Source organism: Malassezia vespertilionis, chromosome 1, assembly GCF_029542925.1.
Source record: "Malassezia vespertilionis chromosome 1, complete sequence".
NCBI classification, from domain to species: Eukaryota; Fungi; Basidiomycota; class Malasseziomycetes; order Malasseziales; family Malasseziaceae; genus Malassezia; species Malassezia vespertilionis.
Window position 1 is genome coordinate 541,057 of NC_079247.1, and position 22,367 is coordinate 563,423.

Sequence of the window (22,367 nt, forward strand, 5' to 3'; positions counted from 1 at the left end):
TGGCGATAATGAATCACGTGACCCAAGTGCTTAAAGCGCGACGGGAGCGGCGAGCAAGACGGCGCGGCAAAAGCGCATCGCGATCGCTGCACATAGGTAGAAAGGGCATGAAGGAAAAAAAAAAAAAACATGATGTAGGATTCGGGTCTTTGTCGCGCGTGTCTGCGCTGGCGAGCGCCTGTAGCTGCAGGAGGCTCTCTTTACGTACTACGGACATGCAGCTCATGCTAGTCGATCGCACACGCTTCTTCGCAGTTGCGCGCCAAACGGCGGTCGTACGTCACGTCGCGTATATACATCTGGTAGCTCGGAGAAGTGCGCCATCCCTCGGCGCGCATTGCATTCGCACGCAGTGTGCTTATTTCGTCGCCCCACGTTACGTCCTGCGACGTTACAGCCAACAGTGTATCTCCGTAGAAGCGGAGCTCGTGCCGCGCCGCATTGCACACAAAGATATTTACGTACATTTGCCATGTCCAGCGCACAGAAGCCTCGCTTGCATGTGCCTTGATTTTGCTGAGCAGCTGCTGGACAAACTGACCATCTGCTGAATTGGCGCGCACGTCTCCGGTACTCCAAATAGCATGCATGTCATCCTGCGCGCCGTACGCAGAGCCGTGTTTGCCCTTGTGCGGGACAAAAGTGCAGCGCGGGCTGAACGTGCTTGCAGGGATGATGTGCTTTCCGAGCGAAATCTTCCCTGTATCCACATTGCACATCACATCCCACACCGGGAGCTGCTCGAATCGGGGGTTGGTAACCCCCGCAATGAACCCGTCCATCTTGTTGAGTGCATCGAGATCGGCTAGCGTTGCGTACGGGATCGTCTGGTCCAAGAACCCACGCAATATCGCACCGCTTCCGCTTGCAAGCGCACAGGCAGCAAGCACAAAATCCACCACGGTGTGTGCCTCGGTTCGGTAGCCGACAAACAGGACGCGCTTATTTGTGATGAGTGCGTTAAACAGCAAGACGACAGGGTGTGTATGTGTGCCATTCGTGTGCAGGTGCGGGTGCAGCGTTGTGCGTGGCGTGCTGCCTTGCGACACAAGCGTGAGCAGGTTTGTGAGCGAGTACTCGCCGAGTTCGTCGGGGAAGAGAGCGAGCGGGACGTGCACAGGGATGCTCATACGATCGTACACAAATTTCGTAGAATAGTGGGTCTTGCATGCATGCTGTGGACTCGGATCAGAGATGCGCATGCTGTGTACTTTGACGCGCGACCGTTTACTCCAGCCGTGCGGTGTGTGTTGCGGCATCGGCGCGCTTGGCGCTCGGCGCGCCGAGCGCGGCATGCCCGGATCCAGCACTGGCGTACGTAAAAGCAGCTTTTCAGCCCGCGTCAGGCAAGGGAGCTGCGTCAGATCCAGCGAGTTGGCCGCGTGAAAAAGCGTCTCGAGTACAGCGTGGCACCTCGAGTCGAGGTACGCCTTCATTGCAAGCACAAGCAGCGGCTTGAACATGCTTACGTGCGGGTGCATAGTCCCAAGTGCTATGGACCATATCGCACCGCCGCGCACCTGATCGTCGCCATGCATGGACCGCGCGTAGTTGAGAATGTAGATCATGGTACTGGTGCCGTCGCGACATGTATCGCTGCTCAGTACATGGGTCGGCCGCTTGGGCCGAGAGGACAGTCCGTCGAGGTCCGAGACGCGGCGCACAAGCAGTGTCCAGTCCTCCTCGTGGTTGTGCATCCGGTCGGGCAGCATTTGCTGTGCGGCAAGGCTACCGTCAGTGTTGGGCGCCACGCACTGCTTGTCGATCCCCGGATTGCACGGGTACGCGGCGTCCATGACTGCACCTTTGGTCACGTCGAAGCTTGCCAGCAAGCAAAAGTGGCACGCATTATGCGGCGCCGTGATGGTCATTGGCCCGCAGGCGAGCCACACCGCGCATGGCGGGCATGGCGGATCGTGTCGTACTCGTATCGTGCCACGTGACAGACGCGTCGCTGTCCAACACCACGGCTCGTTCGATGCCGAATGCAGTGCGTCCGGCGGTGCGCCGCACTGCACGCGTCAGGACAATGCTCTCTATGGACGAGATTGTGCGACGGATCGATGCGTGTGATACCCTGGATCGCACCGTCGTCGCTGCGCTTATTGCGCACACAGAGAGCAGCGCGATGGTAAAACAGCTCTCGCTGTACACGAGCGCACTCGCGGGTGCGAGCGCTGCAGGCATCACTTGGCTTGTGCCGCGCGCGGACGATGCGCGCGGGGATCCAGTGCGTGCGCGTGCTGCGAAGCAAGTTGCCAACGCAGTCTTGCACGCGCTCAATGGCATGCTCGCGACCAATCCACGCGCCAAGCACCGCGCGCCGAGCCTCGATCCACTTCTTGTGATGCTCGATGCCTTCCGGATTGCCATGGGTATTTTGTACCAGGAACAATGCGACGTTGTGCAGGTGGCGCCGGTCGTCGTGTCTGTGGTGCGAAAACTGCACGCGCTGGGCAAGGTACGTACGCTCGACGACTTACGCAGTACACCGAAGCACTCACAGAACTTGCGGCACTTGCGCCGCTCTTGTCGGGAGGCGCCCCAAAAGGCGCGCCGGCATCGGTGCGTGCGCCGCCAAGCGCGATGGAGCGCATGGACGCCGCGCTGTGTTTCGCCGGCGCGACGCGTGCGCCTTCTGTCCTGCTCGACATCACGCTCGATACACAGGCCATGGCCGTGCAATGTGCACTTTCCATGGCACAGGCGGATGATCTACCGCACATTGCGCAGCTATGGAGCATGCCTAACGCGCTACAGGCGTGGTACAGCGCGGCGCGCGACGCAGGGCATGTACAGACAGCGGACCGTGTTGCGTACGCGGTAGAACGCGCAATCACGCAGTACCTAGCGCCGCTTCCGAGCAGTGCAGCCGCGTTTCGTGTACGCATGGATACACTTGAGCGCCTTGCGTGCGTCGCGGGCCTGGAGAGCGAGGCGTTTTGGGATAGGGTAGGCCGGGTGTGTGCGAGCGCAAAAATCGACATCGATGTGCTGCATGCACGCCTTGCAGCGATGCTGCACACCGCTCCTAGCGCGCTGCACTCGGGCGAGGCGTTTGCGCACATGCTGCGGTGGTGGGCGCGGTGCACGGAGAAAGCAGCGCGGCCGGATCTTGTGCTGCCGAACATGGGGCGCAGCGCGGCGGATGCGGGGCCAAGCGCCTCGGCGCGCTCGTTTGACAACGCTGCATTCCTGCTCCTGGTGCGCACGGCCCACGACGCCCTCGTGAAAGGCCATGCGCACCACGCGGCCCTTGCTGCCGTTGCCGAGGCGCTGCGTGCCGACGAGGCACCGCGAGCCGACGTACTGGGCGCACTGCAGGCATTGCTGCACGACGCGGTGCGTGCGCTCCCGCACGAGGAAACGGCAGCTCCCTTCTTTTGTGCGTGCGTCGCTGCGGCCGAGCACAGTGCTTCACCGGGCGCTTTGTGCGCCGAGGCGGTGCTTGCGCTTCGCGTACTCAGTACCCATACATTCTCCACTGCATCGCCCTGTGCACAAGATACGTGCCTTGCGTACATGGCGCGCGCTGTGGCGCTCTCCAAGCGCACGCATGCGCAGGCAACGCTGCTGGTGTACGTCTCCGACATGGCCTTTCACTATGCAAGCAAGTTGTACGCGGCAAAGATGTATGCACCCGCCGCGCACTTTGCCGAAGTGGCATGCTCCGCGAGCGAACAAGACGCCGCAGCGACGGCGCTCGATGCCAACCTTGCAAAAAAGTATCACGTCCTGGGCTCGGCGCGCCAGCACCTTTTGCAGTACGCGCCGTCGCTCGACGCATACTGGCACGCCATCGCTGCACAGCCCACGCTCCTCGCGCAAGCAGGCGAATGGGCCAGCCGCATGCCCATTTATGCCATCTTTTCCAAGGAGCCTTTTGCGCTGCTGGCCTCAAGCGTACGCGCAGCACTTGCGCTAAGCGCATTTTCCCTCCTCCACGCGCAGGATGCAGCTGCGCCCCACAGCCTTGCACGCCGCGTCTCGGCGCTCCATCTCGACGCACAAAGCGCGGGCGCTGTGCTTGAGTACGCCGCCATGTCGCTCGTGCCGATGCTTGCACGCGACGACGCGCCCAAAGCATACCACGCCGTACTGTGTGCCGCGCTGGCATGCTACTCGCCGTCCCAGTTTCCTCTGCGCCACGCGCGTGTGCTTCTCCAGATGCACCTGTATGATACCCTGCAGCGCACGCCGGCTACAGCGAGCGCTGGCCTTGGCGCGCTTTTTGCCGCGCCGCCAGCGCACGACGCGGCGCTCGAAGAAAAAGAAGCGCTTGTGTGCACATACCACTTGCAGTGTGCACTGCAGCACCTTGCGCAAGGCGCGCATGCCGACGCTGCTGCTGCTGTGCAGCGCGCATGTGCCTCTACGCCCGGCCATCTCGTGAAGGCGCACGAGAAAAAAGCGCAGTGCATTTCGCGCCCCAAGCGCGAAACGCCGCCCCACCGCGAAACGCGCCCGCTGGAAGCGCGTAGCGAAGCGCCGCTGCTCGGCCTGCTGTGTGCGGTGGCCGACGCGATGCTCGACGCGGCGCAGTGCGCGCCTGCGCTCGAAGCGCTCTACACGCTCGCGCGGCTCGCTCCCCCCCACGATGCAATGCACGCCAGCGCCTTGTGCCGCATCTCCGAGACGTGGCTTGCGCTGGAGAATGAGGCGTGTGCCTTGCATACGATCAGCTCCGTCCCGACACCGGCCGATCCCATCGTCACCGCGCACACGGAGCTGTGCGCTGCTGCCGCGCACATTGCGCTCGCCCACGACGACGATGCATGCGCCTTGTACCGCCGCGCGGTGGACCAGCTCCAGGAAGCGTTGCCCGTACACGCCTCTGACCGCGTACTGGGCAAAGGCGAGCGCCTCGAGCTGCAGGCGCGCGCGGCCGACGTATACGCCGCGATCCAAATGCACCGCGGCCACGCAGCCGCGGCGCTGCGCGCTGCGCTGAGCGCACTGCGCCTGCGCCTGCGCTGCGCTATGATGCTTGCCAAAGCAGCAGGTAGTGCGGCCGCGCACGATGTGTTTAGCGACGGCGCCCGCGTGTCGCTAGCCCTGCCTTGCGTGCCGGCGCCGGCGCCGTCGCTGGCCATCGCTGCACTGCAGTGGCGCTGCACGCGCGCCATTTTTCGCAGCTACGTCGCAGTGAGCCGCATGTACGCGCGGCGCGGCGCGATTCGCGATGCGCTTGCGTTTGCGCAAGAAAGTATCGACTTTGCCGCGGAGCGTGCGTACGCGTGCGAAGCGCTGCTTTGGATGGCCTCGCTGCGCGCGGCAAGCGGCGAGCGCGACGCGGCGCTTGCGTCGTACCACGCTGCGCATGTGCGCCGCACGCTGGACGATGCAGCGTACGCGGCATTCGTCGGCGCCGAGCTCGAAGCGGTGCCGCTGGACGAGGCGCACGCGGCGTGGGAAGCATGCCAGCGTCCGTATGCGCAGTGGAATGCCACACACACACCGGTACTGCAAAGCATGCGCAGCAGCATTGCGTGCGCTTCTGCACGCACGCTCGGCGCATCCCATGGCATGGAAGCACTGCGCGGCGTGCAGGGCATGGAGGCGTCGATCGTGCGCGCGCAGCTTGCCTTGCACGAGGCGGAAATTGCGATGAAAGGCGACCCTGTCTGGGCGGCACTCCCCGAGATCGCGTACGCATTTCCCGGCGTACAGCGCCCAGCGCTCTCACGCACGCAGACGCAGTGTGTGCGCAAAGCAGCGCCGCTGCTTTGTGCGGCTCTCGACGACATCCGCGCGGCACTGGCGTCCAGCGCGGTCGGCGATGTGCGCCATGTGCGCGCGGCGCTCGAGACTGCCGCGCGCATCCGCACGATGCAGAGCATTGCACCTACGCGGCAAGTGCCCAGCGATGCGGCCGCACAGGCGTGTGCCATGCTCGACGCTGCCGTATCGGTGGCTGTGCGCCGCGCGTGTGTCGATGCGGCGGCGCGGCGCGCCCTCGGCGCAAGCGCCGACTGGTTTGCGCTCGCCGCGAGCGATTCGGAAGCGGCGCCGCGCGACGCGCTCGCGGCGAGCCTTGCGCACGACGCTGCGCTTGCGTTTCCGCAGCCCCCCCTTGTCCCGACCTGGGCAGCGCTTACCATTGCCCTTTCGCCGGACAAGCGCGAGCTCCTTGTTGCGCGCGTGGGCGAGGGCGCGTCGCCGAGCTTGTTTGTGCTTCCGATGGACCGCCAGAGTGTGCGCGACGGCGACGAGACGCACTTGAGCCTCGAGGCGGTGCTGGCGGCGCTGCACGCGATTGTGGATGCGTCGAACGCCAGCGTGCAGCTCGCGAAAGACGTCGGCGATATGGACGCGCGCAAAGCATGGTGGACCAAGCGGCGTGCGCTTGATGCCGAGCTCGGTGCGCTGCTTGCTGCCGTGCAGGATACATGGCTCGGTGCATTCCAAGGGCTTTTCTGCGCGCACGATACGCCGCTCGGCATGCTGCGCACCGACGTGGAGCGCATTTTGCGCCGCGTATGTTTTCCCGCCAAGCGCAACGAGCGGCGCGTGATTCCTCCGATACCTGACACGGCGCTTGCGTGCCTTGCTGCGCTGCCGCCGGATGTGCCGCCGCACATTTTGGAAGACTGGGCGCACTACAGCATGGACGCGTTTCAGCTCGCCGGCGTGACGCTCGCGCAGGACGAGGTCGATCTCGATGTGCTCTGTGTGGATTTGCGCCGCGCGCTGGAAGAGCACCACGGACGTGCGCAGAAGCGCAGCGCAGCTGCACAGCACCACCTTTTTCTCATCCTCGATCGCAGCCTGTGCGCGATTCCGTGGGAGTCGCTGCCGGTGCTGCGCCACCGCGCGGTGAGCCGCATCCCAACGCTCGCCATGCTTTACACACACCTCGCGCAGCGCGGCGACGCGCCGCACTTGCGACTCGATCCGCGAAACACGGGCCACTTGCTGAATCCCAGCGCGGATCTCACACGCAGCGAGGCGCGCTTTGCGCCGATGCTCGCGCGCGAGGCATGGCACGGCATTGTCGCGCGCGCGCCGGTCCTCGACGAGATGGCCACACTGCTTACACGCCACGACACGTTCCTGTACTTTGGGCACTCAGGCGCCGAGGCATACATGCCCGCGACGCGCCTTTCCAACCTGCCGCAATGCGCCGTGTCGATGCTGTGGGGCTGCTCGAGCGGCGCTCTGCGTCTGCACGGCACGTACGAGCCGAGCGGCACGCCGTACGACTACCTCGTCGCGCGCGCTCCTGCGCTGCTCGTGTCTTTGTGGGATACGACGGACCGCGAGCTGGACGGCATCTGCGAGGCGGTGCTGCGGCGCGTCGGGCTTGTTGAGCCGAGCGCGCAGCGCACATGCCTGTCCACGGCGGTTGCAAGCGCACGCGATGCATGCAAGCTGCCGTACCTGACAGGCGCAGCGTGCGTCGTATACGGCGTGCCGGTCGTGTGGGAGATGTAGAGATAGAGGTGGAGAATATGCACGGCTATACATGGCGCGCAGACGCCGCAAGCGAGTCTATTGTAGTCTGGAGCTGCTTTAGGCGGCGCACGGCGTTGCTGGCGTGCTGCTGCTGTGTGGCGGCTTCTTCCTCGAGCGCCTTGCATGCCTGCTCGAGTCTGCGCCGCTCGTCCAGCTCGAATTGGTAACGCTGCAAAAGAACTCGGTGCTCGTCCGCACATACTGCCGCGGTGCGGTACTCTTCGGGCGCGTGCGCCATGAACGCATCGATTGGGCGCAGCGCTACTTGCTCATACATGGTATCGAGCGCCTGTGCAGCAGCAATCGCGGCGTTGAGCTGGGCGTGCTCGTAGAGGCGATGCTGCAAAGCAAGCGCCGCTGCATCGACGTCGGCGCGCGATGCGAGCACTTGTTTGTGCCGCGCAGCAACAAGCACATGTGCATCACGGTTCATCCGTTTCCATTCTGCAAGCAGCGGCGCGGCGTGTGCAAGGAGCAGCGCTGGATCGTCGCGCGGCGCCGCATCCATCGCCGCGGCGACGTCGGCGGCTGTGGAGGCCATGAGAAAAAAAGGGTTAGGGAAGGGGGGGGGGCGGTTGGGTATGCGGCTACAAAGCTATGGGCGCAGCGAATCGAGGAGGAGCGCACGCCATACCGACGCAACCAGCGCCGGCGCCTCGTCGTCGAGCACTGGCTCCAGCACGTCAAGTACTTCTTGCGCGCTCGCCTCCTCACGCAACTTTTCCAGCGCGGCGTCGCGCAAGTCCTCGACAACTTCGCCAAAACTCGCCTCGATGCCCGCATCGAGGAGCGGCGTGTAGGAGGAGATGTCGAGGCGCGACCAGTCGGGCGTAATGGCAAAGAGCTGTGTGTCGTCGGCAGGGAGGACATGGCGAATGGCATCCTCGCTCCTCGCGCCGCGCAGTCGTTCGGCAAGCGCCAAGCGCCGCTTTACGCCTTCGTCCGTGGCCATATGCACATGCAGCCGAAGCGGCGCACCGTCATGCACAAGCAGTCCAGAAGCACGCTGCCGCTCGGCAAACTCGGCCATCTCACGCTCCTGCTCCGCAAGGAACGCCTCGGCTTCCTGCCGCGCTTTTTCTTCCTCGTTGCGCTGCGCATGCCGATCAGCATCGTCAGCGGCACGCTCGCGCGCTACTTCGGCCGCGCGCATATGCAGCCAGCGCCGCCGATCCAGCCAGAAGAGCTCGCGTGCGAACTCTGCGTCTTCCTGCGGCTCCCACAAGCGCGCCTTGTGTTGCGGCGCACACTCGGCATACTGCGCGCGCCAGTACGCGACCCTGTCCTGCTCTTTGCGTGCATAGATACGCTCAGCTTCGCTGGCTTCGCGCTGGATGCGCTCTGTGCGTGCCGCACACCGCGCTTGCTCCGCGGCAACATCCGCTGCCTCGGGGTCGTCCACGTCGCTGGGCGCATGTGCGGGTGAGAAGGAGCGCACACGGTCCTGCGAAGCAGCCGCACGGCGCTTCTCCACCTCGAGCGTGCGCCGCCGGTCCTCGGCATCGCGCGCAACGGCAGCAATACGAAACTTTTCAATCTCCGATAAAATGTTTGCAGGGCGATTCGCGCCGAGCTCTTCGGGCCGCAAATCCTTCAGATGCGCAGGGATCTCGTAGACGTTCACGTCCGCATCCGCGCCTGTGCCTGCTTGGGCACGCATCATGCCGACGATCTGCATGGCGCGTGCACGCGCCTTGCGCTCTTCCTGCGCGTCGTCGTCGGTGCGCACGAGCGTTTTTTGGAACTCGTCCAAAAACGCAGTTGTTTTCTCGTCGGCCTTGACCACAAGGCACTTCGGCGCCAAGCCCACGTCCACGCCCATGCTCGGCAGCTCGACGCCGTTGAGCACGGCGAGCGCGCGCAGCACGTCGTGCGCGGAAAGAAAATCCGCAAACCCAAACGCTTTACTCACGCGCTTGAACGAGCGGAAAGAACCACACGACTAGAATTAGCAGTGCAAAAAAACCAACCTTGAGCAGCTCTATCAGCCAGCGGTCGTTGACGCCGGGCGAAATGCCCCCCACAAACACAGTCGACGCCGCCTCCGCCATCAAAGACAAGCAGCGCACGCGCCGCGCGGATAGGTGGACAATGGAGGCGTGTATCTTTGCTATACTGTCGCAACGTGGCCTTTTGCGTCTTTTCCACGACATGGCTACGCCGCGGGGAGCGCCCGTGCTGCCGCCCGGATGGACTGCGCAATGGTACGTTTGTCTCATGCACACGCTAATGCCAGGGATTCAGCGGCTGGACGCCAGGTGTATATCGAGACGGCAACCGGCCGCAAAAGCTGGAACCCGCCCGTGCTGCAGCCTCGACGCCCTTCTGCACAGCGCATGGCACACCAGCCTGGCCATGCGCGCATGTCGATGCCTGTAGCGGGCGTGCAAGGCGGTGCAACATCGCCGTCCATGGCACGGCCTTCTCCGCGCCTCGCACGCGCGCCTAGCATCGGCGCAATCGGTCACGCGGCAAGGCCGTCGATGGCACGACCGCCGATGCCGGCGCAGCAGCGTGCCGCGAGCGGCCCCGGCGCCGCGCCGCGCAATGCAAGTATTTCGCCCGGCATGCAAGTGCCGCCGGTGCCGCGGCCTGCCGCGCGCCCGCCCACAACGATGGCATCGCCGCCATCTGCACCACCAACCTCAGCGCCGATTCGCCCGACGGCGCCGCGCCCCCGCCCTGCCTCGCGACCACTGTCAAGCGTAGGCCCTTTGCCTGGCATGCCCTCATCTGCACCGGAAGATGCGCCTTCAGGCGCACGTCGCGCGCCGCCCAGCGCTGCAGCTTCGCGTCGTCGCGCCTACCCAACGGCGCACCTAACCGCAAATAGTGTCAGCTACGCGGGCCAGTACAATGCCACACAGCCTCCCGCGACGCCCGGCTCTGACGCCGTGTTTACGCCCGCCACGATGGGCCACAGCCCCATGCGCAGCGTCTCCGGCCAGCTCCAAGGCACTCGCACGCCCACAAAGCCACGCGTGGCTTCTATGGCTATGCCAGATACGGTGCAGGCGCAGCCAGCACCCGCTGCTGACGCTTCTGGTCTTGCGGCGCAAATGCAATCGATGGCGGTCAGCGCTGCGCCTGGCACGCGCCAGGCCAACCAGCTGTACAATACCGTGCTTGGCGCACAGCCTGTCAACATGACTGAGCTCGACCAGCCGCCACCGCCCATCCAGCTGGCGCCGGGCGCATGTCTCTCGGGCGATGTACAAGCTAATGCAGACCCCACGTACCAGCGCAGCACGCTGAATGCAATTCCTACCACGAGCTCGATGCTCAACAAGTCCAAGCTTCCTCTTGCCATTGTACTCACGCCCATGCGCAGTGTACGATCTGACTTGGGCGACACGCCCGTCCCTGTTGTGAGCGACTCGGTAATTGCACGTTGCCGTCGCTGCCGTACCTACATCAACCCTTTTGTTACCTTTGTCGAGGGCGGTCACCGATGGCGCTGCTGCATGTGCAACATCACCAACGAGGTACCTCAGCTATTTGACTGGAACCAGGAGACGAACCAGCCCGCAGACCGCTGGAAACGCGCGGAGCTCAACTCGTCCATTGTCGAGTTTATCGCGCCGCGAGAGTACATGGTGCGACCGCCGCAGCCCCCTGTCTACGTTTTCCTTATTGATGTGGGTCATGCCGCCGTCCAGTGTGGCATGGTTGATATTGCGGCCAAGACCATCCTCGCAAACCTCGACCGCATTCCCAACCGCGACAAGCGCACCAAGATGGCGGTGATTGGCTTCGATACGCACCTGCACTTTTTCAAGGTCACGCCCCACTCGCCCGAGCCGACGATGATGGTCGTGAGCGATGTGCTCGACGTGTTTTTGCCCCAGCCCAACGACTTGCTCGTGAATTTGAGCGAGGAAAGATCGGGCTTGGAGTCCCTTCTTTTCAACCTTGGCAGCATGTTTACACATACCACCGCAGCAGGCAGTGCACTTGGCCCTGCACTGCAAGCAGCGCACAAACTCATCGCCGCGCCCGGCGGCAAGGTGGAGGTGTTCACCGCATCCCTCGCATCCATGGGCGCCGGCGCGTTGAAAATGCGCGACGACCGCAAACTGTACGGCGGCCCCCGCGAAAGCAGTTTGCTCACGCCCGGCTCGCCATTTTACAAAACCTTCCCGATCGACTGTTCGCGCAGCCAGGTCTCGGTGGATCTTTGGGTGTTTGACAAGTCCTACACAGACATTGCAACGCTTACCTGCTTGCCCCGCTACACTGCGGGCCAGACTTTTTATTACCCCGAATTTAACGCGGCGCGGCCTGCGATCGCTGCGCGCTTTGCACACGAGCTTGGCGAGGTGCTCGCCGCGCCGATCAGCTTCGAAGCTGTCTTGCGTCTTCGTGCCACGCGCGGGATTCGTCCCGTGTCTTTTCACGGCAACTTTTTTGTGCGCAGCTCGGACTTGCTGGCGCTGCCGAGCGTCTCGCCGGACCAGAGCTACGTAATTGAGTGCGAGATCGAAGAGACACTAAGCGCGCCCATGGTTGTGTTCCAAAGCGTCGTGCTGCACAGCACTTCGGACGGGGAGCGCCGCATTCGCGTCACTACGCTGGCACTGCCGACCACGTCGAGTTTGTCGGAAGTATATGCGAGCGCTGATCCGCTCGCCATCGCCGCCGTGTGGGCAAACAAGGCCGTGGAAAAAAGCTTGCACGCGCGTCTCGACGATGCGCGTTCAATGCTTCGTGCGCGCCTTGCCGAAATTCTTTCGGGCTATCGCGCAACGATGACGAATGCGCGGGGCGGCGGCCAGCTGCACCTTAATGTCCCGCACAATCTCGAGACGCTGCCGCTGCTCGCACTTGGTGTGTTGCGCACGAGCGCGCTGCGCCTCTCTACACAGCTCTCGCCTGACCAACGTGCATACAGCAATACGCTGCTCACGACGCTACCAATGGAGCGCCTCGGGCCCTACCTTGTGCCCTGCTTCTACTCTCTGCACAATATGCCGCCCGAGGCAGGCAAGCTGGATCCAGCCACCCAACTGCTGGTCATGCCGCCGCGCCAGAATCTAAGCAGCGAGCGGGTGGAGCGCCACGGTCTTTACTTGATCGATAACGGGATGGATATTGTCTTGTGGCTCGGTCGTTCGGCCGTCCCACAGCTTACCGTGGACGTGTTTGGCGCGCCGGACTATGCAAGTATGCAGTCGGGCGCAATTGCCTTGCCTGCGCTTGACAATGACATGTCGAAGCGCGTGCATGCGATTGTGCAGCACATTCAAAGCGCGCGTCACGGCGTGTATTTGCCCACCGTGTACCTTGTCAAGGAGGACGGCGATGCAGCCATGCGTCTCGCGGCGCTCGGACTGCTTGTCGAGGACCGCTTCGAGCAAACGGCTGGCTACCAGCAGTTTCTTACGCAGCTGCGCGACAAGGTGAACGGTACATAGCGTTGCGTATAAGCTGTGTGAGGCCCGCAGGCCCACATCGCAGTACCTTGCTATAGGAATGACTAGGTTCACTTGTGCTTGTACTACAGACTATGCGGCGTACGACTTGGTGAGCGCGTCGGCAGCTGCACGCGCAAATAACTGATGTGTATGCGTGGTGGGATGGAAGATATCAAAGAACAGGTACTCTTCGGGGTGTGCGCAAAGGTGGCGCTGAATGCCCGCGTCGCGCTCGTCTTTGTATGCGCCACGAAGACATGCAGCGGTTGTATTCTTGAAGCCGTATTTGTGCGGGTCGTCGATGATCATACGCTGGCACTTGTGCATGTCGACAAACGTCGCATGCCCGCGGCGAGTATGCGCGACAAGACGCCGCATTTCTGAGTTAAACGTCTCGGCAAAGCGTTGCATGGCAAGGGTGGTGTTTTCCCCGGCGCCAGGGAGCCTTGCAGACGGCGTCCCTGCAACAATGCCGAGGCTCTCAAACACAAAGTGACGTGCGCCGTGCCTGTACAGCTCCTGGGCCGTCTTGTTCAAACTCGAGACGGCCAGCTTCGCAATGGTCTGTGGGGACCCGCTGCTTGCGCCAAAGTACATGTCGTTCGAGCCGCCAGAAAGAATGTAGAGTGCACTTGCGTCGAGACGGGCATGGTTGCGAGTGTAGGTGCGTACTTGTTGCCACATGTCGGGCACGGTAATGTTGGAGTAGTAGCCAGACTCGCCTTTGGAGCGCGAATTGTTCGTCGTTGCGCTTCCATATGCATGATCGACAACAGTCGGGACGCCGAGCATGTCGGCAAGATGCTCAGTCCATACAAGTCCATCGCTGAAGCGCCCATTGAAGTAGGCTGGGTCGCGCGGCCATGTCTTGTTCGTGAGCAGAAACGTGCCGTTGCCCTGCGGTCAGCTGGAGGGGATACGCACGTTGTCGACCAACGAGTCGCCAAACACGACAACCTGCGAAAACTTGTTGAACGGATTGCGCCGCTGCAGTGGCAATTGTGCTCCCGCAACCACAGCGACAAGCGCCGCTACAATGCCTACAATACTACGCTGGACCATCGCAATGGATTGCCGCACCCGGCGACGCCGGGTGCGGCAGTCCATTATCACGTGAATAAGCAGTGCGGGGGTCCAGCAACGTGTCGCGCGTCGAGGCGCCCTGCCTGGTGCGGCCCCGATGACATTGAGTTTCAATTTTAGTGGTATAGCGGCTATGCAGAGTCTGTACATGCTTGAAAGAAAAGCAAGTGGTTATTTTTATGCGCAGTGACTCGCTCGTGCTACACAGCCGAGCGCCGCACACCGGCCAGTTGATCCAGCGCCTGTGGTGAGTGGATGCACAAAGACGTACGCCACCAAGTCCCGGCAAAGTGAGCAGCGTTCCAACCCCGGGTACCTGCCGAAGAAAAGAAAGAATGACGGGGAAAAAATCACTAGCGTGAGCGGCACGACGCAACATACCCAAACAAGTTGAGGAACCCGACCGTCTCCACGAGCATCCCGAAAAATGTGTAGCGCAAAAACACCAACGTCATGCCTGCAAAAAAGCACAGTGTCCCTCGAATTTTCTGCTTCCGCGCAAAGAAGGACAGCGTTTTTTGCGGCCCAATGAGCATGGCAATGCCCGCGACAAACAATATATTGCCAAGGGCAAGGAGCGTCGCATCCAAAAAGAGAACTACGCCCATAAACAAAAAGAAAATGCCCCCTGAGACAAGCCCCACACCGATTTCTGCGGTAAGCACTGGCAGTGCACCTACTTTGCTGGTCACTGAGCCACATGGTGTAATGCAAAGCACAACAAGCGACCTCCACATGCGGCGCGACGCGCGAGTGCGCCTACTTCCCCATCTACAAACGCAAGACGTAATTCCTCTACACTTCGCGCGTGCGCTTCGGCGGCGCTGGCGCTACAGGGTGGGTAGCGCCGACAGTGACTTTTCCAGGGGGATACGACGACCGGCCTTGCGGCAGAAATTGGAATGCACTGGCATTAGTCTGTAGCGATACGTACTTGGCCGTAGGCAGTGGATCCTCTGCAAACCATGGGTGCCGCAGCGCGGCGGCAGCGGTCAAGCGCTGCGCAGGGTCGTACTGCAGCAGCTTATCAAACAAGTCGTAGCCCGCAGCAGTGCCTGTGCGGTCTGCATACCACTGGTACAGCGTTGGTGGCACATTGTCCCCACCACGCACGCGCTGCCACTCTGCATAGTCGGGCATTGTGTCTATTGTTGGCCACCGCTCGTGGTTCGGCGTGCCCAGAATATCCACAATCTTGCCAAGTTGGTTTCTAGCGTGAGTGGAGCGCAACGACGTACGTTTGCAGGGGAACTACTTTTACTCTTGCACCCATGCGCACCTCCTCGCCTTTGAACATGGGACGCAGCGCCGCAAGCTCACCCCAAATGCACCCGGCGGCCCAAAGATCGATGGCGGGGGTATAATGGCGCGCGCCAAGCAAGAGCTCCGGCGCGCGGTACCAAATCGTAACAACAACCATATCTGTGGAGTACAAGGAAATCATCGGGTCTGCATACACACGCGCAAGTCCCAAGTCGCCAATCTTGACAACTCCGCGCGCAGTAATGAGAATATTCGCGGGTTTCAAGTCGCGATGCATAATCCAATTCGCGTGTAGATACTGGACGCCATTCAAGAGCTGCCACATGAGCGACTTGATCACGGCACCATTGATCGGCGTACGTAGAACAGTGAGATGATGGTGTATGATCTGCAAAAAATCGTGGTCAACGAACTCGTACACCAAAAAAATAGCATTTTCCTCGAGGAGCACTTCGCGCAGCCACACGACATTTTCGTGCCGCAGCTCACGATTCAGTGCAATCTCACGGATCGCACTAAGGCTGATTCCTGTGTATGTCTGTGTATCGCCTTCGCGATCTGGCTTGAACTTCTTGATTGCATAGATCCGCGCATCGCGCCCAGGGCCGCTCGGCACAAGTTCCTGGACTTTGTACACGCGGCCATATGTACCACTGCTCAAAAATCCAAGCACGCGGTAGCGCGAGAGTACTGGGCGTCGGTACGCCGTGCGCATCGACCTATAAGCGCGCATGATATCCGCCGCGCTTGCAGACGCTGGCACCACGGAGCGATCCGCAGGCATGGCAGGAAGCGGCGCCTCCACAAGCCACCTCCACCTTTTCCGTCGACCACGATGGCGCCCTTTTCTATTGTGGACGCATTCCACGCTGCGCTAAAAGAGGATGATGAGCTCCCGGCGCCCATTGCTGCGATCTTTGCACTGTCTGAGATGATTTCACGCTCCAAGGCAGAGACCACGTCGGAGCTCATGCAGAGCATCAAACAAGCGTCCGACATGCTCAAAGCGAGCCTCGAAAATCCTATTCCTGCATCTGCAGGCTTGGAATTGTACATGCGATTCGTCACACGAAAGAACTGGGCAGGCGGTACATTTGAAACTCACAAACAAAATCTGGTTTCGACCGCGCTGGAGTTTGCACACAATACCGTGCCCAACTGCCGTTTGCGCATTACCGAGCTCTTGCTACCATTTATCAAGAACGAGACAGTGATCCTTACGCATGGGTACTCGCGTGTAGTGATGCAGGTCCTTGTGGCAGCAAAAGCGCTTGGCCGGCGCATCTGCGTGTATGTTACAGAGAGCCGGCCAAGCTGCAGGGGACTGCTCACGTACCAACGACTGATGGAGGCAGGAATTCCATGCACGGTCGTGCTCGATACTGCAGTCGCATACATTATCCACAAGGTTGACATGATCCTTACAGGCGCCGAGGGTGTTGTCGAGTCGGGTGGCCTGTTTAACGCCGTCGGTACGTCACAGCTTGGTATTGTGGCTAAGGCTGCAAACAAGATGTTTTTTGCCGTCGCAGAGAGTTACAAGTTTTTGCGTCTATTTCCATTGTCACAGTATGATATCCCTATTCCTGGCCCCATGCTTCCGTTCCCATCTAGTACCGAGGTTGACCAAGGCATTTTGCAGCAGGGCGACAAGGAAATGCACATGACGCTGGCGATGGAGGCTCTCAACCCGTCGATCGACTATACCCAGCCGGAGCTCGTCACGTTCATTGTAAGCGATATTGGTATCTTGACCCCTTCGGGCGTATCCGATGCATTGCTGGCCGTGTACGGCGGCGATTAAAAGGATGTGAACCGCGGTAGCACTCTATAGCGCACGATTCCTGTATTGCTTTCTTCGCACTACCTGCGCTTTCCCCGCGAGCCACTCATATCACGGCTGAATGTACCGGATTTTTTTGCTGCGGCCTGCGTCGCCTTGGTAGGTTTGCGCTTCTTTGTCGCCTTGCTCTGCTTTTTCACATTCGGCTCGTACACACCTAGTTCCTTGGGCCGCTGCGCGCGCTTTGCAGAGCGGATGCTAGCAAGAATCTCACGGTTGTCTTCTTTTGCATCCTCTTCGCGCATCAGCTTGTTGCGCTTCTTTCGCCGCGAGAGTCCTGCAAACCGATCTTTTTCTTGCTTGCGCTTTCCAGTGTCGACCTTTGCAATGTATTCGGCGCGCGCAATATCCTTCGACGCCGCCTTCTCTTTTTCGGACTGGAACCATGTGCGCGCAGGACGAGAATAAATTTCATCCTTGTGCGCAATCATGTTTTCTCCTTTGCGAAGTTCCATCTCTGCCTGGCGCAAAGCGCGCTCTTCTTTTTCTTCTTCAAGAATGGCATCCATCTCAGGTTTAAGTGAGACTACCGTGTTTGCGAGCTTCTGGACCATGTCGGGTGGGAGCAGTCGATGTTTGACCTGCTCCAGCTGCGTGCGTTTTAGCACAGCTTTGAGCAGTCGGCGGTCCCCTTCGCCAACAAGAGTAACCGACCGGCCCTGCCTTCCCGCACGCGCTGTACGACCTACACGGTGCAAATATTGCTCGAGCTGTGCGGGCATGTCGTAATTAATGACGGCCTGAACACCGCGAATATCAATACCGCGACTCGCTAAATCAGTAGCAAGGAGGAAATCAACTTTCCCATCCCGAAAGTGGACGAGCGATTGCATGCGCTGCTCCTGCGATAAATCGCCGTGCAGCTCGCTGGCAGAAAGTCCCAAAAGACCAAACAGGATTTTAAGCTGGTGTGCAAGCTTCTTGCTGCGCACAAAAATGATGACCTGATTGCGAAATGTACGCATACACAAAGTCAGCAGCATAGCGGCTCGTTGTTCCTCCTCCACTGCGCGGTCGGCACCGGATGGGGCACGGACACGCACAAACTCTTGCACAAGGTTTGCGTTTGTGCTCTTTTTCGGATCCACAAACAGACGCACTGGCCGGTCAAGACTGAGCCGGACAAGTTGGTCGACATTATCGGTCATGGTTGCGGAGAAAAGCATCGTCTGCCGCTTGGTCGGGCATGCTTGTACGATCTCATTCAGCTCGGCCTCGAATCCGTCCTCGAGCATCCGATCTGCCTCGTCAATAACAAGGATCTCGATATCATCCAGGCCGAAAGACGCGCTGTTTCGCATGTGGTCAATCAGGCGGCCAGGTGTCGCGACAATGACGTCTGGACGCGTCTTGAGCTCCGTTTCTTGTGTTTTAAGCGAAAGACCACCGACGCACAGGCAGAAACGAATGCCAGTATATTTGGCGAGGGCCTTGCCGACACTGGCGCACTGGATGGCCAATTCGCGCGTCGGACACAAGATGAGCACGCGAGATTTCGAAGCTTCTGCGCCTTTTGCACGGTAGGAAAGACGCTCAAGAATTGGGATGAGGAATGCGGCTGTCTTACCACTGCCTGTGACGGCACTGGCGACAGAATCTTTGCCAGCGAGAGCCAATGGAATCGTGCGCGCTTGGATCGGAGTTGGTTTCTCAAATCCAAGAGACGCAATGGCACGCTGTAGATTTCGATTTAGGCGAAAAGATGCAAAGGACACTTTTGGCTCCGATGGCTCTTCTTTCGCATCTTGTGCAAAATACGCGTCCTTGCGCTCGCGCGTCTCGTCGTCGTCGCTCATATCGTCGTCATCCGCAAAAGCTTCCTCCTCCTCTTCCTCCTCTTCTTCTTCTGCCTCTTCGTCTTTAGGCTCTTGCAAGGGATCCTCTTCCTCTTCCTCGCCTTCGTCATCCTCTACATTGTTCCGCGCCGCGCCGCCAAACTCTTCGCCGCCACTTTCCTCGCTCTCCAAGTCAGACGCTAGCGCGTCCTCTTCCTCTGTGCTAAGCATTTCAACAGGTATTTTCCCAGCCTCCCTGTGACGCGCAATGATTTCGTCGACCGCAGTCCCAGAAGCGTCGGCATGATTTGCGCCACTCGCGCCTGTCGCATGGAAATTCCAGTCCTGCGCAGTAGGAAGCGCGCTATACTCATCTGCCACATCAAACTCAAATGCTTGGCCCATCTCTAAATTCTCTGTAGCATTTGCAGAGTGTGCATTCGCCGCGCTGCGGCCATCGTCCACAATTTTCTCGCGCTCGCTGATTCGCGCCTTGGCTTTTTTCCCTTTTGAGCTGGGCTCCGCACGCTTCAAATTGCTCTCTACACGCTCCTCTTCCTCATCGGAATCTAGCGTCATGACAAAGTCGTCGTGCTTCGCACGTCCACGTTTCTGCATCATTGTGCGCTGCTGTAGACCCAAGCGCATGCAACAAAAAATTGACCGCGCGTCACGTGCAAAATTAGGAACAAGCAGGCACGGTTCCCCAGCTTGGCGTCACTCGTTGCAACCCACTGTGCCTGCCACACGTTGCAGCGGGCACAGACAAGGATTTTGTGACGCTTTACAAGCACAATGGTTCGTCGCCACAGTGTGTTACAGCCTGATTCTGGCCCGAACGAGCCGAGTATATTGGCCAATACAGGCTCACCCTCTGGCGGACCGCCGTGGACACGATTGCGCCGCTTTTCTGAAGGACAATACACGCGGACACGGGGACAAAAGCTGCTTCCGATCCGTGCAGTTGCTGCAACAGTGCTGCAAAGAGCACTTGCGTTGCCCGAGCCTACGCCCAGCACAAATAGGCAGCAGGATCTCCCGTCGCTGTTTGAAGACGGGGAGCGGCCGAGCTCGCCCGAGAGGGGTCCTTCCCATCGGGTTCGCCTTGCTCCAAACATGGATCCTACGCGGTCTTTGTTGTTTATTCCATTCGAATTCGATATTTATGAACAGGGTCCTTGTGTCCATGTGGGCAGATTTACCGACCGACGCAATAACACCGAGACGACCAATGCAGCGACGCACGATGAAGCACGTACCTCGCCTGAAGCTACGTCTACGCAAGCTGCAACGCAGTCCACTACTCACGAAGGGCGCACTATCGCTGCAATCATAAGCGATGACCAGACGCGCATAACGTTCAAAAGCAAAGTGGTGAGCCGCATGCATGCGGAATTGAAATGCGAGCCGGGCGGCAAGATTTTTCTTCGCGATACAGGCTCAAGTAGCGGCACGTTTTTGAACCAGACACGCCTCTCTTCGCCCGGGGCTCTAAGCAAGTACCATGAAGTGGTAGACGGTGATGTGCTACAGTTTGGGATCGACTACCAGGGTGGCGTCCAAGAAATTTTCCGATGCATCAAGTTGCGCATCGAGATTGATAAGGAATTTCGTATAAAGCCGTCGCAGTTTAGCCACAACATGCTCCGTGCAGTCCAAGAAAGAGGCTCTGTGCAAGGCTCGGGTGGCGTATACAGCAGCTCGGCGCCTGTGACGCATGCAAGGGACGCACAACCAGCCGAAAAATCGCAGAACATTGCAGAATGCTGCATTTGCCTTTTCAAAATTGCCGTTTGTCAAGCACTGTTCATCGCACCCTGCTCCCATGCGTTTCATTACAAGTGCATCCGCCCGCTGCTGCAGTTGCACCATCCCGGATTTATGTGCCCCTTGTGCAGAACATTTTCAAATCTGGACGAAGATGTAGATGATGACGAAGAACACATTCACGACATTGATCAGCAGTGCCACGATTCCGCCACGAACAACGAGGAATTTTTCGAGAGCGAAATGTTTGCTGCAGCCTCGTCGCAGCTCCACCTTGGCCCAGCGAACCCGTCTTGTCCCAGTTCCCCTCTTCTGTCAAATTTGATGTCAGGTGCAATGGCGCTCCCTGTCGAAAATTCACGAACTAACCCTTTTCTGTCTGCCCACATGGATGGCAGCCAGTAAGATGTATTGCGATTTACAGAGTAAGTATTTCAATGCCCCCATGGCTCCTTTATCACGATCATTTGTTGTTGGCATATGATAGAAAGTCTCAGATGTTTATAGTGTTAACGTATATTGTTTCCTTGTGTCTACATAAAAGGCAAGATGGCGTAGAGGCTATGTCCTTTTTCTCTTTTGTTTCTGATCCGAGCCGTCCTCGCTGCTGCGCTTCTTTTCCTTTTTTTCTTTTTTTTCCTTCTTCTCCTTCTTTTCCTTCTTTTCCTTCTTCTCCTTCTTTTCCTTCTTCTCCTCCTTCTCCTCCTTCTCCTCCTTCTCCTCCTTCTCCTTCTTTGCAGCATCCCCCGGAACGGGCTCTTTCGGCGGTACAAACATTTTTTCCCGCTCTCGCTCCCGTTCTTCGGCGTGCACTGCCTGCTCGCGCATCTTTTGCCGGTATTCATTGCGCCGCTTCTCCTGTGGCTTGAGGAAGTACTCGCCGCTTTCAAGCTGCGAGTCGATCTTGCTTGGCTGCTGTGGAGGTGGGAATGGCGTATACACCTTCTTGTGGATATCCTTGGGCTTCTTGGCCTTCACATGCTGCTTCTTGAATTTCGGCAAAAAACGCTCCCAGGATTCGTTAGCGAGCTTTGGATCCTTTGCTAGCTCGCGCTTGATCATCAGCTCCTTGATATGATAGATAGGGTGAATGTTCTTCATGCAATCCATTACAATCCTCCGCACTTCTTTCAGCCCCCTGTATTCGCCCATCGCACTCACAGTGTTGCCCTGGACAAGCACGTAACAGCCCGTCAGCAGCTCAATAGCCTTGAGGGTGTTACCATTCGGCCCGATAATGCGCTGGCGTCGCTTCACAAATCGCTCTTTGTTCCGCACAATGTTGCCAATCTTAATCACGTCAGACGCCATATCGTCCTGCAAGATTTTCACAGCTTGAACAAAAGGCACACTCCGGCTCAAGAGCTTCATCAAGTCGCGCGCGCGCAAAATAATATAAGGATCAAATGTCTTGCGCGTTGTCTTCACAGACATGGACCCTTCCACAAGATCGAGCGTGCACGCAATGCCGTGCTTCTCCAATGCCGCAGTTACATGCCCCCAAATCTCACGTAAATACTTTTCACGGTACTTGGGAAACAGGGTTGCAAAACTGCTTTCTTCGAGGAAAGGATGCGGGTTGTCCTTCTCAGTAAATTTGTCAATTTTCCAGTGATCAATGTCGTCTGTATCCCATGCTGATGTTAGTCACATTCATTTCACGCACGCTTCTCCTTGCGGAATCGTTTGTTCTTATTTTCCACGACAATCTCCTCTGACATGGTGTACAGGGAAGCGGCGCGGCATTTTTTTATGCGCGTGCTTATG

General features: G+C 59.4%; 12 protein-coding genes across 12 annotated transcripts; 4 read left to right on the forward strand and 8 right to left on the reverse strand.

Moving 5' to 3' along the window:
• Positions 1–227: 227 nt before the first annotated feature.
• Positions 228–1,796, reverse strand: MVES1_000314 (uncharacterized protein; the record flags this gene model as incomplete). The annotated part of the gene is made up of 1 exon (XM_056205175.1): positions 228–1,796. The coding sequence occupies one exon, from the start codon at positions 1,794–1,796 to the stop codon at positions 228–230; it is 1,569 nt and encodes a 522-aa protein (XP_056061150.1).
• A 242-nt stretch (positions 1,797–2,038) lies between these two features.
• Positions 2,039–7,434, forward strand: ESP1 (separase; the record flags this gene model as incomplete). The annotated part of the gene is made up of 2 exons (XM_056205176.1): positions 2,039–2,461; positions 2,488–7,434. The coding sequence occupies 2 exons, from the start codon at positions 2,039–2,041 to the stop codon at positions 7,432–7,434; spliced, it is 5,370 nt and encodes a 1,789-aa protein (XP_056061151.1).
• A 25-nt stretch (positions 7,435–7,459) lies between these two features.
• MVES1_000316 (uncharacterized protein) lies at positions 7,460–7,996 on the reverse strand (the record flags this gene model as incomplete). Its single annotated transcript, XM_056205177.1, has 1 exon — positions 7,460–7,996. One exon carries the CDS (start codon positions 7,994–7,996, stop codon positions 7,460–7,462), a length of 537 nt encoding a protein of 178 aa, XP_056061152.1.
• Positions 7,997–8,050: 54 nt separating this feature from the next.
• MVES1_000317 (uncharacterized protein) lies at positions 8,051–9,506 on the reverse strand (the record flags this gene model as incomplete). The annotated part of the gene is made up of 2 exons (XM_056205178.1): positions 8,051–9,397; positions 9,426–9,506. 2 exons carry the CDS (start codon positions 9,504–9,506, stop codon positions 8,051–8,053), a joined length of 1,428 nt encoding a protein of 475 aa, XP_056061153.1.
• Positions 9,507–9,656: 150 nt separating this feature from the next.
• On the forward strand, positions 9,657–12,869 carry SEC24 (COPII subunit; the record flags this gene model as incomplete). Its single annotated transcript, XM_056205179.1, has 2 exons — positions 9,657–9,663; positions 9,700–12,869. The coding sequence occupies 2 exons, from the start codon at positions 9,657–9,659 to the stop codon at positions 12,867–12,869; spliced, it is 3,177 nt and encodes a 1,058-aa protein (XP_056061154.1).
• A 90-nt stretch (positions 12,870–12,959) lies between these two features.
• Positions 12,960–13,931, reverse strand: MVES1_000319 (uncharacterized protein; the record flags this gene model as incomplete). Its single annotated transcript, XM_056205180.1, has 2 exons — positions 12,960–13,766; positions 13,794–13,931. The coding sequence occupies 2 exons, from the start codon at positions 13,929–13,931 to the stop codon at positions 12,960–12,962; spliced, it is 945 nt and encodes a 314-aa protein (XP_056061155.1).
• A 221-nt stretch (positions 13,932–14,152) lies between these two features.
• Positions 14,153–14,654, reverse strand: GOT1 (Golgi Transport; the record flags this gene model as incomplete). Its single annotated transcript, XM_056205181.1, has 4 exons — positions 14,153–14,194; positions 14,224–14,305; positions 14,334–14,604; positions 14,633–14,654. 4 exons carry the CDS (start codon positions 14,652–14,654, stop codon positions 14,153–14,155), a joined length of 417 nt encoding a protein of 138 aa, XP_056061156.1.
• A 93-nt stretch (positions 14,655–14,747) lies between these two features.
• Positions 14,748–15,999, reverse strand: SSN3 ([pyruvate dehydrogenase (acetyl-transferring)] kinase; the record flags this gene model as incomplete). The annotated part of the gene is made up of 2 exons (XM_056205182.1): positions 14,748–15,162; positions 15,191–15,999. 2 exons carry the CDS (start codon positions 15,997–15,999, stop codon positions 14,748–14,750), a joined length of 1,224 nt encoding a protein of 407 aa, XP_056061157.1.
• A 51-nt stretch (positions 16,000–16,050) lies between these two features.
• On the forward strand, positions 16,051–17,019 carry GCN3 (translation initiation factor eIF-2B subunit alpha; the record flags this gene model as incomplete). Its single annotated transcript, XM_056205183.1, has 1 exon — positions 16,051–17,019. The coding sequence occupies one exon, from the start codon at positions 16,051–16,053 to the stop codon at positions 17,017–17,019; it is 969 nt and encodes a 322-aa protein (XP_056061158.1).
• Positions 17,020–17,078: 59 nt separating this feature from the next.
• Positions 17,079–19,454, reverse strand: DRS1 (RNA helicase; the record flags this gene model as incomplete). The annotated part of the gene is made up of 1 exon (XM_056205184.1): positions 17,079–19,454. One exon carries the CDS (start codon positions 19,452–19,454, stop codon positions 17,079–17,081), a length of 2,376 nt encoding a protein of 791 aa, XP_056061159.1.
• A 174-nt stretch (positions 19,455–19,628) lies between these two features.
• MVES1_000324 (uncharacterized protein) lies at positions 19,629–21,005 on the forward strand (the record flags this gene model as incomplete). The annotated part of the gene is made up of 1 exon (XM_056205185.1): positions 19,629–21,005. One exon carries the CDS (start codon positions 19,629–19,631, stop codon positions 21,003–21,005), a length of 1,377 nt encoding a protein of 458 aa, XP_056061160.1.
• Positions 21,006–21,161: 156 nt separating this feature from the next.
• Positions 21,162–22,321, reverse strand: KRR1 (ribosomal RNA assembly protein krr1; the record flags this gene model as incomplete). Its single annotated transcript, XM_056205186.1, has 2 exons — positions 21,162–22,237; positions 22,267–22,321. The coding sequence occupies 2 exons, from the start codon at positions 22,319–22,321 to the stop codon at positions 21,162–21,164; spliced, it is 1,131 nt and encodes a 376-aa protein (XP_056061161.1).
• Between the last annotated feature and the right edge of the window lie 46 nt (positions 22,322–22,367).